At 43.9% G+C, this 25,295-nt stretch overlaps 2 protein-coding genes across 2 annotated transcripts in view; both read right to left on the reverse strand.

Moving 5' to 3' along the window:
* Positions 1 to 20,689, reverse strand: part of POPDC1 (popeye domain cAMP effector 1) — a 57,450-nt gene extending 36,761 nt beyond the window's left edge. The window contains exon 1 of the mRNA XM_075747799.1: positions 20,610 to 20,689. The gene's annotated coding sequence lies outside the window, so the exon portion shown is untranslated. The remainder of the gene's footprint in view (positions 1 to 20,609) is intronic.
* Positions 1,812 to 20,747, reverse strand: POPDC3 (popeye domain cAMP effector 3). The gene is made up of 4 exons (XM_075747800.1): positions 20,610 to 20,747; positions 10,205 to 10,949; positions 8,239 to 8,347; positions 1,812 to 6,749 (listed from the first exon to the last, which is right to left on the reverse strand). Exons 2-4 carry the CDS (start codon positions 10,693 to 10,695, stop codon positions 6,429 to 6,431), a joined length of 921 nt encoding a protein of 306 aa, XP_075603915.1. The 5' UTR covers positions 10,696 to 10,949; positions 20,610 to 20,747; the 3' UTR covers positions 1,812 to 6,428.
* Positions 20,748 to 25,295: the final 4,548 nt, after the last annotated feature.

A 25,295-nucleotide genomic window follows, 5' to 3' on the forward strand; every position in this document is an offset into this window, starting at 1 on the left:
ACCAAAATCAGTATAAGAATGTTTTATGTTCCATATCTGATTTCAGAATATCAGTATTTATTGTATTTGTTCCTACTAATAATTACTCCTTAGTTCTTTAAAATATGAACATATGGACTGAAAGGACACTATGTTTTTGAAAAGCCACAACCGAACAAGAAAACAGAAACCCAGTAAAAACCAGAGCACGGTGCTGTATGACTGGTTTTTAAGAAGTACTCCCATTCACCTCACCAGGGAGACCTGCTTAAAAAGGTCATCTGAGAGGACCTGACCTCTCTGTAAATGAAAACAGGACAGTTTTGCTTCATATTCAAAATAAGTATTCAAAATATTTTATCTAAGCTAAATCTCTTAGTAAAATAGAATATCTGCTACAACTGGATTCACTAAACATTTTAAGGATTTTAAGATGAACGAGTTAAATGGCCAAAGCACGGTAAAGATTTCCAGCTATTTTATGGTAACTGCTGAAGCTCATCCTTGTGTATCCTAGCAGATGTGGATTGGCTTGCCTCACTTTTGTCACGGGATAAGTTTTGTCACGGGATAAGTCGTTTTGTGTTTACCTCAGTGTAAGCGAATGCATATGGGAAGATACAGGGTCATACCTAACGTGTTTTAAACCCATCCCATAGCTTGCCCAATGGCATCCCACCCTTGCAGCCATGGCCTACAGTTGGCCCCTGGAAGTCCAAACCCAGCGTTGAGTATCTAAATTATCCCGTATGCTTCTTAGGACTCACTAAAACCTACACATGGGAAACGCTAAACAGAGATGTGTGCCTCACCCCCACCGAGCCCCGGCTCCGGCAGGCCACCAGCTGCTTGGGATCATCCAGCCACAATCCCTGCCTGGGGACAGGGACCTGCTCACCTCCTTTCACAGGTCTGAGATGCTTCAATGCTCGCCTGTGACGTGTGGTTGCTGCAGAAGGTGGTGGTGCTGCCCGCTTCTATACAATGACATAGTTTGAGCATTTACCCATGAAACGGTATTTTTGGCTTCAGTGTGTTTCTCAGCCCAAGGTACCTTACTCATGGAAAGTTATTATATCCCCCAGGCTTTAGACAAGTTTGGGTGGAGAGTTACTAGTGAACAGAATGAAAACTACGAGATTCACTGCTAAAATAGTTATTTGCCACTATTTTATTGCAGTTGTTTGTTTATATGACTTTGGTGTCCCTACTGCCGAGGCAGGGAAATAGTCCTGTCCCCACAATACACCACAGATCCCTTAAATTAGGAGCTGTGGTACAACTGACGACTGAATAAAACTGCCTGGGAATCTACACCAGAAGAATAACTGCTATAAAATCCTACTGCTCTCACAAGGTTTTGGGAACGTCTCATCTTTTTCCTGGTCCATGACGACGTTTAACGACATTTGTGGCTTGCAGAGTGATAATTTGGGTCCAGACCCTCTGCTGGCAGAACCACCTGCAGAGCTACCCTCTACAAGGGCTTTGCCAGCTGTGGTTTGGGACACAACCCCCGAATCCTGGGGCTCACACATGATGTGCTCGCGCTGCCGTTCTCCTACAGCCTCCTACAGATGAAGCTCCACCTACGTGGATCGATTCATTGGGATGAGGTGGCTCGATTTACATGCTAAGTTCAATTATTAACTCTTGATTCACACAGAAATAGAGTAAGCAGAAACTGCAGACACACAAAAATCTACAAGAAAGGAAAGCTAACGTGAATTAGACAAACAAAAAAAAAAAAAGGGTGCTTTCCCTTGGGAACCCTGAACCTATTACATTTTTATGCATGTTAATGAAATCAAAGTAAGTGTTTTCAAGAAGGATTAACAAATCAGCTTAATAAGGTATTTATTTTGTTGTACTGTAAAAAATACCTGTTGTAAAGTAACACTTTGGGGCAGATGAATATTCATTCAATTATTACAGGAATAGAAAGAAAAATATTTAATCTGTTAACGTCTGAAAATCAACAAATAGATAATAATTTTTTTCCTTTTCTACTTAAATAGTTTTCTTCTACCTAAATAGCTATGGATTTATTTCATTTTTAACACATGGTTTGCAAGACTTGTTTGTATGAGCAGTACAACATTGTATTTTCATTTTTCATGTATATTGAGCCCACACATGTCTTATATTTATCATTTATGAGAACTGAAAACTGTGGAGCACTTTTTTGCTGGAAATGTAGCATCAACATACTATTTAATTACTGCAAGTATAGGCCTTTTTTTGTGGTGTGGCAAAACTATACAATTTCATCCAAGCATGTATTCAGCTTTTCCAGCTTTATCCTAGCAGAGGTCATATATCTATATGATAGATAGTTTGCCGTAGTTTGCCATCATTCTTTACATTATAGAGTTTCCTTCAATCACTGTCAGATTTGCTGGTTTGTTGCAGGGCAATTCTTGACAATCGAGGACTGGGATGGCCCTCCTCAGTCACCAAGTCCAGCCTTCATTATCATAGGCAACCATGTAAAATAATATTTTTCATTAAGCACTTACAATTTTTCTTGAGTAGCGTTATTAGTTATAATACATTGGGATACATTCTCTCTGGTTATTCTGTAGTTTTGAGTAGCGTTGCGTGATAGAGTTAAAACATTGCTTAGAATCTGTTACCTGTACCTGAACCCTCCTGCAGGCTGTAAGGGTGATTCCAGCACAACATTCACAATTATAAAAACTCCAAAAGATCAACTGATGCTGACTAATGAGCAAATCATCACGTGCACCAGATTCTGCCACTCTTACCTATAACAGTATACAAATGTAGACATAACCCCATAGAAGATTATGGAACTGATAAAAATGTAAAATGTGCCTAGAGGGGGATCACTGCAGATCAAGAAAAGGATTCACTGATAGTGTCCTCAATTCACAAAGCAGCACAGACTCAAATATCCATTCACTTAAACCAATTATTAAGGAGCCTGACCACCTCGCTGATAGTTATTCCTGAGTAATAACACAGGCATAAATTGGATGATGCTCAAGTCAGAGCTTCATCTAGCTCCAAATGTTTACTAAACTATAAATAACCATAGAATCATAGAATGGTTTGGATTGGAAGGGATCTTTAATAGTCACCTAGTTCAACGCCCCTGCCATGTGCAGGGACATCTTCAACTAGACCAGGTTGCCCAAAGCCCCATCCAACCTGGCCTTGAACACTTCCAGGGAGGGGGCATCTACCACCTCTCTGGGCAACCTGTGCCAGTGCCTCACCACCCTCACAGTGAAAACTTTCTTCCTTACATCTAGTCTGAATCTACTCTCTTCTAGTTTAAACCCATTACCCCTTGTGTCCTATCACTACAGGCCTTGCTAAAAAGTTTGTCCCCATCTTTTTATAAGCCACTTTAAGTATTGAAAGGCTGCTATAAGATCTCCCCAGAGCCTTCTCTTCTCCAGGCTGAACAACTCCAACTCTCTAATGACTGGCTATATATGATATCATGAAAGATTGTATTATTTCACTGACATCAGTTTGAATGCATCTTTACTTAGGTAGACCATACAGCTCTCGCAAAACATTGGTTTATGAGTCACATACCAGAGTATATTTTTCAGTACATTTTAGAAGTGCGGTCAAGATTAAAAAAAAAAACAAACCAACAAACAGAGGTGGAGAGGGCTTGCTGTCTCGGTTCCAGTCCTTTTGTGTGTACTTATATTACTATAGATATATATGTCCAGAATTCTACAGCTGAAATGTCCTGCTAGCTATGACTCAAACAGATGCTGGAAAACTGGAAACAATTTTTAGGTGACTCAAAGCCCAAAAAGCACAGTAGCAAAAGCTAAACAAGATTAGCTAAGAGTATGTGCAGATATTGATTCAGACATGGCCTAGGAGAGATTTCTGATAGTAACTAATTCCAGCAGAGAAAAGCATCACAGAGGATTGTGGTTGGAAACCAGGCTGAAACTAAGGCACCAGTCACAAAGAAGAAAAAAATGCCTCAGTAGTAATGAAGCGTCCATCACTGCAGAGCAGGAACCTTTCTAAGCTATAGTTTAAATAGAATGGATAAGCTTGATACAGAAATTGGGTGGGCAAAATTCCTTGGTCTTATTTTGAAGGTGAAGATGATCATACTAGTTTATTAAATACTTACCCTAAGGCAAGTTTTCTTATAGACATATACGGGACAAACTCATATATTCAAGAAAACTGAGGAGAGCATTAATAGGTGCTTTATATTATGCCTAAGTGTAGAATACCATCTTTTTTATGTTTCTAGGCTATAATCTTTTCATGTTTGTAGACTGTTAACACATAAATCATAAGTATAAACTTCATATTGGTCCAACACATTTTATACCACAATAAAGTTCATCAGAATGAGAGACTGGGGGGCTATTGTTGAATCACCTGTTAAAAACCAGCATTAGGTTTTCAGCACATGGCACGTTCAGCAGGAGCCGCTGGGCCGGGTGAAGCGAGGGATTGCGAGGCGCAGCCTGAGTGACCGCATCGAGAGATGACGCGCTCCTTACCCACCTCAGGCACCGGGCACCACCGACAAATAAGACATGATACTAATCACAGCGCTGACGTTACATGAGAATACCTGTGCCAGGTCATACCGAGGGGTCAGGTAGCCTGCTGTCCTGTCCCGGAACTGTGACCTGATGACAAGTATGGGAAGAGGACACACAGAGCTGTACGTCCTTACCACACACTGCTAGCTTCTGGCACTCTGTGCCTTCGTTTATTTCCTGGGCCGGTCTTTAATCACCATCAATGAACTCTCCGTTTGCATTTTTTCAATTCTCTTTTGAGCAAGATGAAGCAGCTTTGTGGCTCAGGGACTTCACGCAGTAAGTAACACATACAGAATACATCGTGTGGAAGGCTTATTAGCAGGATTTGGGGATTATCACATTGCATACTATGGTACTTATGTTTGGCAGATTCTCCTCTCTGAGAAGGGGTCATAAAGCTAAAAGCAAAACTCTTACAACATTATCTGTTCCACACTGAAGGTCCTTCAAACAGGTGGTGTTTCATATCACTTCTAATACATCCTGCATAATTAGCTTTCAAGCATGAGGTTGTATCATTATTTTAAGTCCTCCAGCAGCAGCTCCCAAGATCTAAACTCATATATATTCCTGGACGTACACAAACACACAACGGTTGTCCTACCAAACAGTCCAGCGATTTTAAAATATTAAAAATGTGATCTACCTCCAGATCTATCAAGCAGCAATACAGCCTCATAAAATAGTGATGCTTCTTATTTTTTCATTACTGCCAGGCATCAGGCATAGCAGCAGGAAGGTGAGTTAGCAAAGACATTCAGACGTTTCTCCCCAAAGGCACGGTGACCTCAAGGGTCGAAACCAGCTTTCTCCTACTGAAGCTCGAGCTGGTGCTCCCTTATGCCATTAAAACACCACAGAATTAGGGAGAGAATATCTTTTAAATCAAGAATTTCATAGGCATAGAGAAGCAACTCTGGAAACTAAACAAGAATGTTTTGGTTAAAAATTGTGTTTATTGCTACAGCTGTTTCTTAATTAGTTTCCTCCTGACAAACCTGGCTAAAAAGGATATTGTAAAACAAACTCCAATGGTTTGGCAGTTGATTAACAGTATTTATTGTAAATGTCACAAATGGCACTGACACTGTGGAACCCTAGGTCCTATAGCATCACGTTCTATCAGAAACACTACACAACCATTTCCATAAGCTGTATCTGCAGCAGTTACAACTGCTTTACTTTTCTAATGCCAGAAATAACATTTATGTTTGTTTTCACATCATACCTCTTTAGGACAGCCAGAGAGAAACCAATCACTCATGGGACAGAATTTGTTGCTTTCTTTTGTTTGCTTTTTTAAGAATCATGCTGTGCATTTCAAAATCTTTCATTTCTTTAAAAAACAAACCCACTACAACCAGTCTCTTAGTCTTTTTCTGCAATATTCTTCATGTTAAATGAGACGACATTCCCGTGGCATAAATATGACCGTTACAAGCAAGTTGCTGTATTTTGTAGACAACTTACTTGTTTTCATCGACTATAGTGACTATACTTCATTATGGCAAATAATTTTGAGAAAGTATAATTACAAATACAATGGGTTTGCTTTTTTTTTTTAAACAGAACACAGAGGCCACCACAATTACAATAAAACTTCAGCCTGTTATGAATTGTTTTCCTCCAAAAGTAAGGAGATGAAGATCAACAGAAGAATCAACAGAAACTAAACATACTGCACAAACAGTCAAAATGGGGAAGCCAACCCGCTGGCTCTAGAGAGAGGAAGAATTCAAGCTACTCCAATGAAAGTAAATGGCACTTGTCAGTCAAATTTGGCTTGACTGTGTCTCATTCTCCTTCGTCTTTCTGCTCTTCTGCTTCACCGCTTTGCATTTCCCTTCATCGCTTTGGGGAACGGCTGCAGCAGAGCTTTCCTTTCTAGGACTGTGTGCTGAAGGAGCCGCAGTTTGTAACCCCCACGGGCTTGCGCCGGGGGGACCCTCTCTGTAGGTGGTGGGAGGGCTGCACCGGAGGGGTCTCTGGCAGTGAGACGTGGTAGAAGTTCGGTAACCGAATGTCGTACCTAAAGCCTTTCCCCACATGCACTCTGTCATTCAAGGCGTACAGTTTTTCAGCAATGTCGCTCCCAATTAAAATTGAGAACAGGCGGGAGATGAAACGGTGTTTGGCAAACAGCAGATACAGCTTCTTTCTCCTCCAGGCCACGTACCGACAATCTGTCTCTGCTGTAAGCGTCACCTATAGAAGCGAAAATTAAAATTAGCTAGGTGATAAGGCAGTGACATTGCTGCTGCTGCCCTTGCTTAGAAAGCACCCCCCGTCTCTCAGCAGGCATGCAGGCTGCGTCTGTAACGTACACCTCATGTCTTTGCACCTACTGCAGTGAAAACCATTTAATCCAGCCAGAGAGCTCTGCGAGGTCTACTCTATGCATGTCCTGGTTTCAGCTGGGATAGCTATTTTTTTTCCTAGCAGCTGGCACAGTGCTGTGTTTTGGATTTAGGCTGAGAATAATGCTGGTAACACGCTAATATTTTAGCTGTTGCCAAGCACTCAAGCACTTTTCAGCTTCTCATACTGCCCTGCCAACAAGAAGACGGGGGGTGCACAAGAAGCTGGGAGGGGGCACAGCCAGGACAGCTGACCCCAACTGGCCAAAGGGATATTCCATACCATATGACGTCATGGTCAGTGTCTAACTGGAGGGTGGGCCAGGAGGCGGCATGGCTCAGGAACTAGCTGAGCATCAGCTCAGGGTGGTGAGCAATTGCGCTGTGCATCACTTGTTTTGTATATTCTTTTATCATTGTTATTTTCTTCCTTTTCTGTCCTATTAAACTGTCTTTGTCTCAGCCCACAAGTTTTACCGTTTTCTTTTTGATTCTCTCCCCCATCCCACTGAGGGAGGGCAGCAGGGGGAGCGAACAAACAGCTGTGTGCTAGTTTTAGCTGCCTGCCTGGTTATGCCACGACAATGCAAAAGACAAGCGAGAAGGGTGACGGGGAACAGACCAAGTGATTGCGTGTTGTCGGCCTCAGCGACAGCATGCCAATACCCACGCTGAAGGGCAGCCCCAGCCAGGACGCCGGCGGGCGGCATGGCCCGGCCTCAGCCCTGCTCTCCCTGCTTCCCTCTCGGCAGCCCCAGCTGGAAAGGCAAGTCTAAAGAAAGCTCTCGACAAATGCCATTTCCCCTCGTGAAGTGAGACATCGGATCCCACAGGCAGGAGCTAGCGTGTCAGTCAAGTGGCAGCAGAGGGAGGGCACAGGGATCTCAGGGCAGCCCAGACGGACGCCATGTCCCGCGCTGTCTCCCCGTGCCGAGCTGCAACACAAGCATGGCTCTCCCCAGCCCGTGCTCTCCTGCTCACCTCCTGTACGGAAGCCTCTTCACCACCAACTTCCACGCACCTCCTTCCAAACCTGCTTTCTCAGGGCTGGATTTTAAGTGCAGCCAAAGAATGCAAACAGAGTCTACCTCCCAGGTTAGCTTTAAGAAAAACGCCCGTTTGTTGTAACGACAAGATGCAAACAGAAAGAAAATACAAATGGCACAACCAGTGCAACAGGTAAAGAGGACTTCCCTCCCCAAATTAATGGGATGCCACTTGTTTGTATAATTTCAGAAACAAAACCCGAAACTAAACGAACTTATTTCTAAACCGATTAGTATTTGAACAGTTTTCTGTGATATTTAAAAAAAAAAAAAACCACCCTCCGCTTTTACCTGGAAAATTCCCTCTTCTGTGGGCCTCAGTGAATCCCATTCAGGAGAATCCAGAAATTGAAGAGGAAAAATATAATGCAGAAACTCCCCATCAACTGTCACTCTGATCCTACCAAGATAAGATGTGTTAATTTGTTAGTACTACCTGTACTGCAGCAATGACTGCAACAAGAATGTGTTATTTCTACTATGTGAGGAGTTCAAATACAGCTTTGAGAGCATGGAAAAGCAATCACTGGCCAACAGTATCCTAATTATAATTATGAACACAACTTGATCGGGCCAGTTGAAAGAGAATACAAGGCAATTGTACAACTGAAATGGAAATCTTTCCAGGCCTTACTCAAGTCATACTATTCTTTCTGGGGCAGGTCCGTGCAGCAACAGGCAAGCTTTGTCGTGGAAAGGCCAGCGTGCACCGGAGAGGTGGAAGACCAATGGACATAACACTGTTTGTCTCCTTCACTTGAAAGCCATGGGATATACTTTTAGGTTTGGCAAATACACATTTTAGAGGGAACACAATGGCAAAAGCAGGGAGTGGGAAGCAGGAGTTGCCCGCAGCACGCGTTAGGTAGGACTCTCTCAATGTTTAACAGGAATTACGTGGCCACGGGACTGTCTCTGGAGCCAGGAGAACAGCATGGAGGTATGGGATCTCTGTGTGAATGCTGTGGCCTTCTGCAGATGCCAAAGGAAAATTTTCTTTCTACTTTTTAAATCATATTTAAGTTTGAAGGCACACAAGCAGGAAACGTATGCTTGAACCTCATGAGCGAAAAGAAAAAAAGCAAGCTGTAGGAGTCTCCTTTTCACATCTGCTCTGCACCAAGATTAATGCTTCTTACAAAATCAGAAGCAGAAGCCCTATGCTGCATGAAGGAGGGTGGCAGGAACTCGCTGCATGATTACTAACTGCATGTAGGATGGACACCTCTCTTTCAGTATGACTATGACCAAAAGCAACCTCCATGTGGTACTTTCAAGACAGCTTCCAAGAATGCTCTGAACCAGGGTGTCACTAGGGTCAACTACCTAAAATCCACATTATTCATTGCAAGTAGTCCTACATCAGCTGAGTTTCAAGCTGCCTACAAATTCCATCTATCCAGGCTGTCAAAACGCACCTACAAAGTGTCCCATCAAAGACAGACCATGACCATCACCATCATCTCTGGGTATCCCATCTACTCTTGTGGTAGTCCACTACTGTATACCACTTTGTATACAGTGCAAAAGCCAGTATTTCCCTTCAGGAAAGCATCAGCAAGGATGCCAGAAGGATCTCCGGTAAGCAGGGAGTACAAGCAGGTGGATTTATTGCCTCAGGGTCTAACTAAGGGCCACACAATATACAGTAACTGTAGACTCAGCTCTGCAAATCTTGACAGGGCTTGACTATGTCCCCTTGTAATGGAAGGGTGCTTTTAGGCTTTCTGCTCTCCCTTACTCCCTCTCCTCTTCCACCCCCCAGAAAGCTACCAAATACAATCTGTATGAAAGTCAAGATCTCTATTAAACAGAGTTTACCTCAGTATCTTCAGTTTCATAACTACCTTTTAGTCCTGTTTCAGATGATACTAGCAAAGAAAAATAAGAAAGATGCTGCGTTCATCAGCTAGGCAGTAGATAGATAGCAAAGCATAGCGCGAAGCACACATTTGTTTCCTTTATCTGCCTAACCTGTTAAGTGCTATGATACAGTGGTCTGGAAAAGAATGACTTAAAATCCTTTTCTTTATGCTATTACAGATTTTGTGCTTAGTGTTTTTGTACTAGTGCTGTCCTAGACAAGTGTATTTAGCCTATTAATATTTATATTACTTGCATTAATATTTAATCTATCGTACTGGAAAATGAACAAACAATACACAAATCAGGCTTTTTTTTTTTTTGCTTTCATTTTCAGAAAGGGGAAAAAAAAAAAAAAGATATTTGCAGTAAGTCTGACCAAACCGATACAAACCTGCCTGACACAAGCAAGGACAGTTTATCAATAGGTGTTTTGCCCTGCATGGCATAACAGTGTTCCTTCTCCAGGGTAACCACTTCTGCATCACAGCATAAGACAATCTTCCTGTAGACAGTCAAAGAAATTCCCAGAGGCTGGAAGAGAGCGCTGTAAAGTTCCTGGAATTCTTTGTCAAAAGAAACACTCCGAACTTGGTAGGTGACATAAATGAACTGGACGAAGCATATAGCAAACAGTATAAAATTCCAGGAGAATATATCAGCAGCACAGACATCCAGCCAAGCCCAAACAGAAGAGCAGAGAAAGCCCAATCCAAGCAAACTGAAGACATAGAGAAGCCCAAAGAATCCACTTCCACCCATGAAGCCAACAACAAAGAGAATACTGGCTAGGTGGTAGATAGATCCCTCAGCCTCTTGCTTCCAGGTGGTACAGGTAGGATGTGCATATATCAAACTTTCCCAAAAACTTGCATTTTCTCCCATGGCTGGAATAATTTTTCAATTCGGCTGAATCTTGGAAATTTTTATTTACACGATAAAGCTAGTGGGGTCCTTTGCTTTTCCATTCTTGCAAACTCTGCTCAATGATCACATAACATCAGGGTCTCTTTTGGTAGTAAAGTTGCACTTAGGATTTCCAGCAACTAGGAGGCTAATGTTCTCAGGAGGCAATGCTGTTTCTCATCAGTTCATGCGTTGTCTTGACTTTGGCGGTGTCATCTGTAGTTTCATCTGATCTGGACAATTGAAGAAAAGACGAATTACTTATAAAATTACTTTCATCAATTAAACTCTATCAAAGCTTTTATTGTCTAAAGCCACAGACTGCATTACAATCATCCAATTCCCCCTGTAGCCCTGTGATTCCAGGATCAAACCTTAATATTCATTCAATTGAAGATCATGTTTCCGTATCTACGAATACTGTAGCAACCACTGAATTGACGCTGAATCCATGTAAACCTATACATTGCATCCACAGCATCCTGTGACACGTCTTTTTACAGCCCAACTGCTGAGAAAGTAGCTGCATTGGTTGGTCATGAACCTGTCGCCTGTGAGCCTCATTTAAAGCCCTACCTAGCTCTTGAACAAGAAGAGCCAGTGAACTCTTCTTCCTCGTTCACCTCCATCTCTCTCTGGATTTCTGTCAAACCACTCTCCTTTCCCCCCTGTGCCTTTCTGTTACCATTAATGAGCTGAGCAAGGCTGCTCTGTCCCCGCAGACAACCAACCACATCCCCAAACAACACAACAAGGGAAATCCAAGTATCATGAGGGATGGTCTTTTCTACTCCAAGCATGACAGGCAGAAAGCTGTCATGTATGAAGAAGACTACAAAGCTTAACGGCAGCTTTATACAGATTATGTTATTAGAACATGAAGTAATCAGTCCTGCAAAATAGTTCTCAAAGGCCATTTACAAAGCAATTGTACAACATTCAAAGTTCTACCTTGTATAAAATTATGTGGGCCGTGGCATGAAATTATTGTTCAACACTGTAAAATATTAAACATGCTGTTTGTTTCCATGTTATAATGTATTCCTGAGTTAAATAAAAAGTAAAATACACAACTGAAAAGCATGAAAAAAACAAAAATAAATTTAAAAAATCAAACCCAGCCTTCTATGTCTGTAAAGTAAAAATACGTGCTTTGGTGTGAGATTAGACATGGTAGAAATTACAAAGGCAGAGTCTATCAGAAGTGTAATCAGGACTGAAACTACCAAAAGTCTTTAACTGTCTGGTTCTTTTCCTAGTAGAACAGCAGGGAAGCTAAGAAATGTCTTGCTATCTAAATTATTAGATTCTCTAGAGTATCAAAGGTAGCTTTTTTTTTTCCCAAGAGCCACAGAAGTCAATACTTAAAAAGTACTGCTGGTGCAGTGAAGCATCCAACATCATTCAGCAGGGCTTTCAGTGTTTTTTCTAACGGTGACAGGTCTAAGAAATTAAAAAAGCAAAGTCGTATCACATTTCCTAGCTGCTACAGCTTTACTTCTTTTATGTTTATTCAAACCCCAACATTAATTCCATGATTCAAAAACACTAATGCTAAATGAAGACATAAAATCCTAAACAAGAGCAGCAGAGTTCAGAAGAAAAGGTTAGGAGGAAAGCTCTCCCTCTTCGGGAGTGGTGATAGGGAAGTCACTGACCCATAAAAATATCACAGCTAAAGAGCAAGGAATCTTTCCAAATTAAAAGTGCTCAATATCCTACCATAGCGGAAGAACCAACATTACAAGAATTACGTACTTTGTAGCTATGAGCTTTACTGTTTGTCTCTTTACCCAAATACTCTTCTCTGGTAGAGGATTTCCCCCCGGATGCAGGATTTAACCCTTGGAGAATGGGAGATGAGAACTGCATCAGCTACGAAGAAGTTACCTGGGCTTGGTAAGAGCATGGGGAATTTTAGGTGGTACTTCTGTGATCAAGGGGTAAAATTTCTGAACCAAAAGAAAATAAAACTGGAACATACAGTTCCCAGACCTTGCGTTCTGAATCCAGTCTGCATCTCCACTGCATGGTCAAAAATCGGCAGCATAAGTTTTTTGTTTGATTGTTTGTTTTTTTCATACGGAATCGCTGATAACAGTGATTTTTGCATTATTGTTAATACTTCTACTCTATTGCCAACGTTTTGCTCTGAGCAGTTCTCATGAAGACCCTAAGTTCTACAAAACATTCAGTGTTTTGAATGGAACCATGACTGAGAAGTTACATGGGAGGCTGTAAGCATGCCACCAACAAAAACACCATACTGTAATCTACTTTCCATTACCAACATCTTTTTGTCATGTAAAGTCACACATTGCAATAATTTAACATGACATTGCAATAATTTCACAAAATTTATGTTCAGTTTTCAATTCGCTTATAGCATTCACAGTCTGCCCATACTACAGCTCATAGTATTGCTGTAAAACATCTATGCATGACAAGATGGGTCAAAATAATTTGGAAAGAACAGCACACCACTAGGACATAGAGGGTTGACTTACACGAAACCAAAGCCCTGGAAAAACTGTTCTGCATTTTTAACTGCTTATTTTTAGAATGGAACCCGTCTTCCAAAAAGACAATATGCAAAACAGGCTGTATGTAAAATTCCCATTTATTTCAGCAGATCTCCACAACGCAAAGTTCCATTGTACAGCACTGTGCTACCGCATCACCCAGGCTGGAGAGCACCTCCCTCCATCCAGGCAAGAGGAAGGGCAAAGGAGGGAGGCCAGCACTAGCGCAGAACACAACCTCACTCACTAACATGACACTCTCCTGAGCTACTCAAGGTGTGCAGGCAAAACCAAACCTTCTGGAAACACTGATGAAGACTACTATAAGTAGTCTGGGAGACCTTATAGTAGCCTTCCAGTACCTAAAGAGGCCTACAGGAAAGCTGGAGAGGGACTGTTTATCAGGGAGAGTAGTGATAGGACAAGGGGTGATGACCTTAAGCTGAAGGAGGGCAGATTTAGATTAGATATGAAGAAGAAATTCTTCACCATGAGGGTGGTGAGGCACTGGCACAGGTTGCCCAGAGAAGCTGTGGATGCCCCATCCCTGGAAGTGTTCATGGCCAGGTTGGATGGGGCTTTGGGCAATGTGGTCTAGTGGAGGGTGTCCCTGCCCGCAGCAGGGGGGTTGGAACTAGATGATCTTTGAGGTCCCTTCCAACCCAAACCATTCTACGATTTTACAATACTACTAAATGGAGCTGGTTTCTCAGGGCTATGGTGAAGAGCAGGCACGCTTGCTGCCAACGAACTACAGACTGAAAGAGGGAATTCACCTCTTTTTAATCAAGAAGTTATTCTAAGATTTGGGAGCCAAAAATTGTTGGTAGTTTTTTTTAGGAAGTATTACATAGAGCAGAGACAATAGTATGTATGGGTCTAAGCATAGTCAAATATCTAATTTTGATTGCTATTTAGTGCTATATAAGGCCTTTCACATTTTTCTTTGTAATTCCACAACTCCAGAATATATAGTCTTGAGGGCTTCAGAACAGGCGCTCTAATTAAGCCATTCACCTACTGCAAGCATGGGGGAGGAAAAAAGCCCAAAACAAAAAAACCAAACAGCTGTGAGTCATCCTCCACTGAGGACACCTCTACAAAGTGCCCACAGTAGCATGGCATTACCAAGTTTGTAAGCACCCGGAGGGGACACCATCCTTTCACTAAGATGCTTCAGCGTTCTTAGCTACCAGGACAGGGAATGTGCCTACTGATGTTGCCTTGTTTGGTGTCCTGCTTCAGCTGTCCTGTCTGTGGTGAACAGTTATCACTACAGTTTCATTTGATGGTGATGATCAGGCAAGCTTAGGTGGGAAACTCCATTTAAAGTAGGTACCTTGGATTACAAGCCTGAAGAACTGTATCTTCCCCAATTAGATGTTAAATACTTTCTACTCTGTCCCCTGCCTATGGAGAAGAAGGAGCACCATGCACAAGCACAGTCTCTGCTATGTGACTACCGTATTCAGAACAACACGACATTGACATCTGTGGGCTGCTGGAGCCAGAGGTGCATGGAAGAGGTCTCCTCCCAGCTCAGGAAGGAGACATGCCCTGCCAACACAGGCAGATGCATCTGAGTGTTTTGCCCCACCATGCATCCCACCCTCTTCAGCAGAAGCAGATCAAGTGCTGGGAAAAATCAGCCCAGACTAGAGATGTGAGCAATATAAAGCAGCATGGACTTCTTTAAAACAAACAGCAGCATTGCTGAAAGGACTAAGCTGTCATCAGAAAGTGCTAAAATCAGCAAGTTTGTTGGAGCTTCAAAGCACTAAATAGAGTATTTCACTTATACTCTCAAAAATAAATACCCGCCAGCAACTTAAAACTTCATATAAGCAGTATACTAAAACAGTCAAACCAGAATGAATTTATATTGTAATTTAAATGTGCATGGTATAACTCCCCCTCCTGAAATGGGCATTTTCCCCATAGATTGGAGTAGTACCACAAAGAATTACCAATTACGTACATTTTTAATTTGCTTGAGAACTGGGTACTTCACCCCATTTTTGTAACTGATGACTCAAATTCAGCTTTGAGAAGCTTTGAGTGTTAGTTACTGTGTCTGGATCACAATTAATTTCTGCAAAAAATAAACCCTAAAAGCCCTGAGGCCAACAGCAGTTCTCTCTTTGGTCTTTTTAATTAAGTCAAAAGTAAAGCTATTCAGAGTTCAAACACTCCATTCTTTAGTTGTCTTATCCCAAGTATTCAACCAGAAAGCCCTCAGCACATTCACCCTGTACATGTTGACAGGCTGCAGAGCCATACGTGCTGATGGTGTAACCAGCCTGGATGAACTACGTGGTTTGCAATAGGTTTCGAAGCAAAAGGGAAGATTTTCCTTTACAGTATATATGCTTTCATGTACAAAATGAGCTTATGCTGGATTTTGCAGGATTTGTCTCACTGGTTTTAGCCATCTACAGTGTAGATGTTCATACACGAGGCAGTGGCCACAGCAGTCAGCAAAGTTGCTCCAGCAGCAACACCAGAACTAAGCGGTCCTTTCAGCCCAGGGCAACCTTCCCAGCCTCGGTGCTCCCCGCTTCCAGGGGGGTGAGCTCTAAGCACCCCGTCTAGGCTGGCAAGTTACATCTGGTCTGGCCATCATTTAGATGTATAAAAAAAAAGCTGCTCCTTAATTTTAGCAAGTACTTCCTCTAACATGCTATGTAATTGCATGCGTTGATTAACATACCACTTCCTTCCATTGCCCCTATCCCTGTTCACGTAGCACGCTTTCCCCAAACTACTGTCCTTCTGCCCTTGTTCCCTTGGGGTTAGATACCTGCAGGGACCGAGACAACCAGACTCTTAATGCAAGAGTCTCTTAACTCACACAGCGCCCAGAGGAGCTATACGCCTACAGACAGGTATGGTGATGTGCCTATAGGCAAGTATGGGCAGTTAAAAAAGCTGTTTTCAGTGATAAACTCTCCTTGAACCCACTCCAGGCTCAAAGCATAGAGGCAGCAATTAGGACAGTAACTAACACCACAAGCTCATATCCTAGCTTACCTTAAACTTCTTGAGACTATATCCTAGAGAAAGCAGTAACTGTAATACTGGAAAACACGTGGTTTTCTTGAGAAAATGCAGCCTGCGCAACATAGAGAAGGCTGTATCTTCATCACAGTCCATAACATCTATTTGGGTAGTACAAACAGAAGGAGGATGAGGAAGAAAAGGACTACCCAATCCAAAAGACAAAGGTACCAAGATAATCAGTCACTATAAAACTAGGTATATTCAGATTACAAAGATACACAAGCATACATCGCAGAAGTAATTAATTATTGGGATGGCTTTAAAGATTTCCTTTGCTGAGAATTAAGTCAGGATGCTGTCTGGTACCTAAAGTAAGTCTGAATATGCTATTATTAAAAAATTAATTGATTTACTACAATTCTATTTTTTATTCTCCAGGAAGTCAGATTAGATGATCACAATGTCTTCTCAGCTCTTGTTTTAAGTTACTTAATATAAGCAAGTTTTATATACCCAGAAAGTTACATAGCTGGTCTTCCCAATGAAATCGAGAAGCCTGTCTCAGATACCAACTACACAGCTACCTTAGACAACAGAAAACACTGAAATTATTCCTTCTATATACCTTCCAGCAGAAACTTTCAACTATGTGGAGCCAGCATCCCTTCCTGGCAATGGTTTTTTTTCAAAGAACAGCATGTTTTATCAATGAATGCTTTAACATGAAACACGTATGCAGCCCAGCAGCTGAGCCTCAGGACCCTGCTCCCCAGGCTAGCGTCCCCATCGCAGAACGAAGAGCAACCGCAGCGCGGGTCTCCCTTGGTCAGCCTCCCTCCTGCGCAACATCACGGCTTCAACAAGAAGGACAGCAAGTGACCCACCCACACAAGCCAAAATGAGTCACTCGGGGCACCCTCATGGGAGCAGGGAAGACGGATTTGCACTCCCTTGGGCTGAGGAAGGCATCCTGTATCTCACTGGTGTCTCATCACTGTGTCTCTCCCCCTGATCAGCACAGGCTGTCACTTGGAAGGTAAAGCACCTCAGGCCCTAGGAAAAGCGGTCAAACCGCACCCTTCCCAGTCCGTGTAGCACCCCCCTGGGTTGCGCAGGCTGCAACTGCCGAACTGGACCCCCGGCGCATCCGAGTGAAGTGATATCTTCTCAGAGAACGATCCTTCCGGGAATGCTCAGAGCTACAAAACCAGCTGGAGCACATCCAAGCACCAGTGGTGCTTCACTGAGAAATAACCACCAGCCAAGCGGGACTTCTCGGGGCCAAAATCCTGCTCTGGTCAGGCAGAAATTAGGCTCCCACGTTCAAGGTTGTTCAACAAAGAACCCCCTTTGGTCAGCTGCTGCCTAACCCTGGAGACACCCCAATGCCACCTCTACACTGAAGTCAATGGTCCACACGAACGCCCCACCAACAGCACGAGGCTGGTGACTGGTTGTCTTCCTCACCAGGCTGGGCCCTAGCCCTGTCTCCCTGCTGCAGCGTATGCAGAAATGTCTGCAAAGCAGAGCACTTCAAGGGGAGCCTTTTCATGGGACTTTCAATGCATGGAGCTTGTTTGGCTGCAGCTGAGAAGGCCTGATTCTACTTACAACTTGCTCAAATTCCTCATCTTTTTAAGAAGGGAAAAAAAGCTGGGCAGGGAGGAGCATCAAGAGAGAAAGAAAACTCACACTGATACAGAATAGTTTAAGGCTCCTTAGAAGTACTGCATACAGTGAAGCTGCTATTATTTAGTCTTTAAATATTTAAAGACCAGCTTACTATACACAGCTTACAGTACTTGAACGATTGCTCATTTATCACTGTAAAATATACAATGCAATCCTCTGTGGTCGCAAAGGCAATACTGAAGATGCTATCTATTTTACCATCTAGAAAGTATCTGATACAAAAAAAAATTTACAGTTTTTCTTCCAATTTGAACTGATGAACCATAATTACATATGGTATTCCTGCCAAAATAAGAATAATCCCCTCCCTCCTTTTTTTATGGTCTTTTGCTCCTAGAAAACATGAAAATGGAAGGACAGTCAGACATTTTTTAAACTTACTATGGGTTGCTAAACTTACTATGGGTAAATTTGAGCAAGGCTCTTGTATACTGAACAGCATTGGCCAAATACTAATCCAGGCAGTCTGTTTTATGGTGTTTTATAATAAAAACTGAAAAGTAAAGCACAAGTTCAAGCTTTTCTACAGTTCGACTTTGAAATTAATAATAGTGAAAGCAGCGACAATGCATATTTCACAAATGCTTTAAAACTGTGTTAATGAACTACAGCTGAATCCTGCAGAATTCAGCTTAAATGAGTTTGTATGGTGCAGTAGTGCCGTTGGACAGGAATGTATTCCCATGAAACCAACCACCTGACGTGAACTTCATTTCCCAAAAAAGAAAGAAACACGGAGGCTTGGTTCATCACACTACACCTGCACGTACAACTGGATTACGGAGAAGTAGTGTCGTGAGCCATGTGTTCAAACAGATGAACAGCACACTGAGTCATGAACCACCACATTTATGTACCCTGTGAGCTCTAAACCAGAGTGAAACACAGTGAAAGGTAACACAGATGCCCTAATGGAGCTGCTGAAATGATTTACCTTTACTGGGTTTGGGGTTAGAAGTACAGTTGTATTCTCTGCTTTATTGGAACGAGTGTGATACGGCTTTACCTACAAAGCAGAGCCAGGTGCACATGGCACTGGTTTAGCATCATTTTCATTAGCTTTCTATCTGTGGGAGCCAGAATACTCTTAGTTTCATCACATAATATAATCACAAACTGAGGCTTTGTTCACCGTACAATATCTGACTTCTGTTTGGGCAACAGCGGCATGCCCAATTACAGGTACTGTACCATCACCTGGAGACCTGATTAGAGTTCTTTATCGCAAGGTAGTAGAACACATTAAAATGGTAAAATAAAATCGCATCTCTGAAAAGCCTGCACACTTAATAAAAAAGATGAAATGTAGCTTCAGCTAACAATCCTTTTCCTGAATCCTTAAAAACTTTCTGTTCTCAACTTTCATCATAAAAGGTTTCCCTGCCACCAACTCTGCCTTCACAACTACCTGTTTTACATTTCTTTCTGTTTCAAGATCTATTCTCCTCACTACAGGACTTGCAGTGTACTTGCTATTTTGCAGGCAAGGCATTTCTTTAAAACTTGACATTTTAAGCTAGTTTATTATTTGGCACCACACAGAACTTTGTGGAAAGCCTGAACAGCAACAGTTCTGCAGATGTGGAAAACATTTCTTGTTTTGCTGTGGTCAGTGAAGACATTTTTACTTGCATGTATACAATCATATTCCCATTAATCAGAGTGGCAAGAAACCTTGGTTCTGGAAGCCAGATTTCATCAATGACATCTTTATAACACTACCAGGTGGTCCATGATTCAATATTACACGAGATCAGCTACATAAAATGTTTGCCCATAAAGTGATTGACAGCCTAAACGCATACCATGCTTTACAGAACAGCTGAGGAAAATGTGGTAAAATATTACAGTTTGGAAAAAAAATATGTTTGGGAAAAAAATATTACAGTTTGGGGAAAAGAAGTGTTTTGTATCATTCGTTGTATCTTTAGAAAGAAACAACTGCAAACGCAAAACCAGATCTTAATTTCAGGGTTCGTCTGCTCTTACCATTTGTTGACAGGGAGAGAGAAGAATCAAATAACGGCAGCCTATGAAGCAAACCCCCAGTCAGTGGAAGAAATCCCCGGACCCCGAGTTGGTTTTGTGAAAGCAGAGATACTTCTCGAGTCAGCCCTGGTGAGCGGGCTGCAGCTGCGCCCGGGCAGAAACCAGAGAGCGGAGACCTCGCTTTCCTGAGAAATAAACCCTAAACCCGAGACACAGAACCGAGAGTCTCACTTCAGGCAGACCCCTCGGGAGGGGAAGAGCAGGGCAGTGTGCCCCGCTCCTTTAGAAAGGGGACGCGGTAAAGCTCTCCAACTTCTAGCCGAGGCTGAACTCAGGCGCTCCGGTTACCGCCGCCGGACCGCACCGGCGGGGCGTGCTGGGGAGGAGCGCCCCGACCCGCCCGGCGTTACTCCCCGTCGCACACCGCCCCGGACACCGCCGAGCCCTCGGAGCGGCAGCCCTCCCCCGACGGCCGGTCCCCGCCGCGGGCCCGAGGCGGGTGTCCCCGGAGCGCGGCGGGGCGGGAAGCGGCCCCGTCTCCCCCTCGCCCCCGGGCCCAGCGGGGCGACGCTCCGCGCGCTGCCTGACTGGACAGCGCCGGCGGGGGGCGGGCGGAGGCAGCGCCGGGGCTTCAGCCCGCCCCGGCACGGCTCGGCACGGCTCGGCCCCCGCCCTGCCCGCGCCCCTTACCTGCCCCGTGCCCCTGCCCGCGCCCTCCGAAAAGTTTCGCGGCCGCACGGAGGGCCCCGCGCCCGGACGGGACGGGCTCGGGCTACCGCTCCTCACCGCTCCCGGCACCGCGTCCCGCCGCGGCCACCGAGCCGCCGCTGTGACTAAAATAGGCAGGAGCCGGCGGGAGGCTGCGGGCGGCGCCAGCTCCGGGGCCGGCACCGAGCGGCCGCAGCGCGCAGGCGCCTCCCGCCGGCCCCGGGGGGCTGCGAGCGGCGGGGCCACCCCAGGCCAGCCGAGCCGAGCCGAGCCAAGCCGCGCCGTGCCCGCCTCGGCTGAAGCTGCCGCCCGTCCCGGCGCGCCCCTTCTGCGGCGGCGGCTGGGGGGCGGCGGCCGCGCTCCCCCCTCCCCGGCAGCCGGTCCCGCCGCCGGGCTCCCCCGCCGCCCCGCGCTGCCGGTGGGCACCGAAGGCGTCGAAGGGGCGGGCGGGGGAAGGAGGAGGCGGTGCTGCTGCCTGCGGAGACCCCTCGGGGACGGCGGTGCCGCCCGCTAAACTTGTGCGCCTTAAACCCGCCGCGGCTGCAGCCTGGGCGCTTGGCCGGGGCTTGCGCGCAAAACCCGCGGCTTTTGGGACACAGGGAGAAAGGCGTCTGCTTCGGTACTGCTGCCTCGGGTTAAATTGTCTGGAACTATTGGTCTGGAACAAATGAAAATACAATTTTCCGCTCTTTCACCTACTCACCCCAGCAGCGTGTTTCTTCATAAGGGAGATACACGCCTTCAGGGCTGCCTTCATTACATGACTAGTGCATCTATTTATACACAATCTTCAGTTATTTCGTTACAGAACAAGCATATGCTTCACCGAGAATATAGTTAAAAGTGTTGCTACAGTGTCAGTACATTAAGCCCTTCAGCGTACTAGCCATGCATTTGTTCCGGTGATCACTTTGCATCTCGGGGATGGAGAATATATTGATTGAAGGAGACAGACTTACAAGTTGTTAATATCCCCCAAATCACAGCATATTAAATGCGCAGCTCCCGTTACTAGAGAAGCTATTTCTCAATAACTGGTGCATGAGCAATAACATCTTTTTAACAGTAAGTCTGAAGAGCCTTGTGTGCTTGCTGGTGGCCAGCTCGGAGGTCCCACGGTAGGCTGACACGCTCATCGTATGGCAGGGAGATGGCACTGACATGAACTTCCCAGAAGTAAAAGGACAGAGCGACCTATTGTGCTCTAGCTAGAGGGATTAGGGCTTTTCTTAAAACCTTTGTGAACTTGCTTTCCCAAGGGGGTTCTTTATTTTCAAAGATCTTTAGCTCCATATTTACCAGGGAAGAAGATGCATAAATTTTTGGAATAATCGATTCTCCTAGAACATGAAAAAACAAAGAGCCAGAGCACTTTAACCCAAAGCTATCCTGAGTTACATATATTCAAAACTTCATTATCTGATTGCAGTACTTGTTTTTATATTCGTTATTTTTGAGAGAGACATTAGATTTTATAAATCTAATCGAGTATGTATTAAGTTTCTTGTAGTTAATAAAACATTTAAAGGATTTTGCAGTGTAGCTCAAATTACTTACCTTTCAGACATGCTTTGCATATGATATTTTACAACTTGTTTAATTTTAGCACTATCGTTAGAGAGATTCCTATACTGACAAACCTGAGGCAGTGCTGATTTTTTTTTTCTTGTTGTTCTTTGTACTTGAGTGGAGTTGAAAGCACCCAACCACTCACTCATATTTATCACCGATTGCATTAGGCATAAATTTGCCCACTATATTTACTCTTCACTGGGATGATAGCAAAGGGATGGGCAAATACATAATAAAAGAAGGATGCTAAAGTTTTTTACTTGATTTACTTAGCTACTGAGATTACATTATTCTGATAAACCACCATTATATTGATTAAAACATGTTCCTCCAAATCATCATCAAAGCAGCATGAAAATCAGTATATTTTGATGGCATATCTGTAAGACACTTTTTGAGTTGTACTTGGTTGAAAGCAACAGTCATCATAATTCTCCAGACATATAGATCACCAAGGAACAGTTCTACTATAATAATTTTTATTTCAATTCAATCAACTCCACATCAAATATTCTCTAGCACTTTAAGACTGAGACTACAAATGACCTTCTCAATGTAGCCTTGAAAATCAGACACTGTAGAACATTACCAGGTTAGTCAAGGAAGGCAATAATAAAAAGGCTGAGCCACCAGGGGCTGAGAAGATACTAGCACTGCCCAGCGTGCTTTGAACTGACCACTTGAGCCATCAGACTACTCTTTGATATATTTTAAACCTCTTGTGGTATTTATATGAAATGACTGTTTTTAAAAGGTCAAATAATATAATAAATGTAAACCCAAATTATAACCAATATTGTTCTTTGCAGCAGCATGGCAGGATATAAAGGTCATGTGTAAAGGTAGGCTTACAAGAGAGCCTGCGGTGAGACTCAGCGATCCAATATCAGACTTGAAAATCTGTGGGAGACTTTGTGGCCCTGGGTGGAGGGAGAGGCTCAGCTCCGGCAAACGCCCTGCGTGGAGGGTGGGACAGCACCTGGCCGAGGAGCCAGCAAGGGCCAGCTAGGAAGGGGCAGCAGACAGTGCAAGGTTTGTCCCAGATGGGTTGGACAGGAACCTGGACACCTGAACTGGTGTCTTTGGGCCAGTCCCACTGTTCAGCCGTGAGTTTCTGGCTGGTTGTAAACACCTCTCTTCTCATACCCACTATTAGACTTATGGGAGTACCTTAGATGCCCCTGTCTCTGGGCACGATACATCCTACGAGAAGTCTGACAGCTCTGTAAAACGTGCAGATTGCCTCGCTGGGGGCTTCTTGGCAGCCCTGTCTCCAGGCGCCGCTCGTAGTGTTGCTGCAGCCAAGGCAGGGTTACCCACGCAGGCACCTGAAAGTGCCCCCGGAGTGCTGCACCAGACCTTCCCTCGGGTGTGCCGGCGATTTCCCCCAGACAGAAGAAGACAGACGCTCAAGGTATGATTTCACTGTCTAGAAAACAGCCCCATCTATTTCCTCAGTAACTGCTTAAGGAGGGACTGACTTACAACATCAGGTGGTTGCCTTCTCCATTATCTCTGAAGTAATGGTGTTTCTTACAACACGCTGTACTCTAGGAGGAGAAGGTATCAATAACTCTGTTTAAGGGGGAGATTTTTTATATTTTCTTAGACTTTTTTAATGTTTAATAAATCTCTACTGCATTTTTTCTTTCCTTGCATTGTCCTTGGTCAATAAAAATAAGTTATGAAGCAGGGGGATATGGTGGCAGGTGACATGATGAATTACCTCTTTAAGAAGCAATGTGCTTTTCCTCTATGGATGTAATATTTCCTGGATAGTCGAAAGAGGGCTCTTGTGTAGAAGCTCTTAGTCATTTTGGACTGAGAATTAAACTCTTTATGTACTTTGAAAAGGTTTTAATAGACTTTTGTATAGCTGAGTTCTACAGAAAGCCCTCCTTCCGTTTATTAGTGGGTACAACCGAAGTAAGAAGAATCAGGATTGTATGCGTGTAGTAAACTAGTTTTTATTGCTGCCTCTTACAAGCAAGACATCAACCAAGTTGTGTCATAACACAATATAATCCTGTAGTTCAGATCACATGCAGCCTGCAGAACTGAGCAAAATTCAAATTGGAAACCTTTTTAAAAATGTCATTCAATTAACAGCATTCCCTGTCAGGTACAGATAAAATAGTTTGAATTTAGGCAAAAGGCTTTTATTAATGCATCAGTCAAATAAAATGCTAAATAGGGCATTTAAGTTTTTATCTTTTCACTTGTAAAGGCTTTCAATAATAGACTTGGAGTTGAGTACCCTCAGCTGCAGTTAAGGTGGAGAGCCTTGGCTGCTGCTCCTCCCAGGTTTCCATAAGCAAGCGTGCGGGGGGTGGAGTTCCCCAACCAAGTGACTTCACACCGTGAAACAGCCTGACCACAGAGAAGGGAATTTCTCCTTCTGGAAACTGGCTCTTCCCAACCTGAGCTCATTTCAGACACCAGCATCTAGAAGAGGTGGAAGAAGTACCCAGCGTAGGATTTAGCTGTAACAAAAATATGCGAATCCCAGTCTGTGGCTGCTGCTGTTGGAGATGTTTATATTCCCTCAGTGAGCAGTGAGTGCTTTCCTGCATTTCGCTTTGTACAGGGACCCCTCTGTGGTTTCTGCACGTGGCCAGAGTCTCTCTGCTCAGGGCACTTGCCACAGCCATTGCTGAGCTCAGTCACTGTGCCAGACCGCGGCAGAGCCAAGGACAGGCTCAGAGCCTGCTTCTCTTGTCCTCAGAGGTTTGAACCCTGCACAAAGTTCAGCTGTTGTCAGATGTAGGAACCAGAGAAGGGTCCAAGATGTCTATGGGCTAAGAAGAGGGGTGCAAAAACCACGTGGGTTGAAAGCCCAGTGCTTAGGACACTCAGCGCGGGAGAGGAAAGACTTGCATTTTCTCAAGACTGTTTCCACTTTGCAGCTAAATACAGTTTAATGCCAAGTACCCAAACAGTTCTGGAAGCCAACAGTACTGTGTGCCAAAACCACTGCCCCATGGCATCTCGGTCTCGTTCAGATGCACCCCACAGATGCTGAGTATGCCCAGGTGATCAGAAGCTGGCAAGTATTGCACGGCGGGTGCTTGTATGGCAACAAAGAGATGTAGAATT

Source organism: Balearica regulorum, chromosome 3, assembly GCF_011004875.1.
Source record: "Balearica regulorum gibbericeps isolate bBalReg1 chromosome 3, bBalReg1.pri, whole genome shotgun sequence".
NCBI classification, from domain to species: domain Eukaryota; kingdom Metazoa; phylum Chordata; class Aves; order Gruiformes; family Gruidae; genus Balearica; species Balearica regulorum.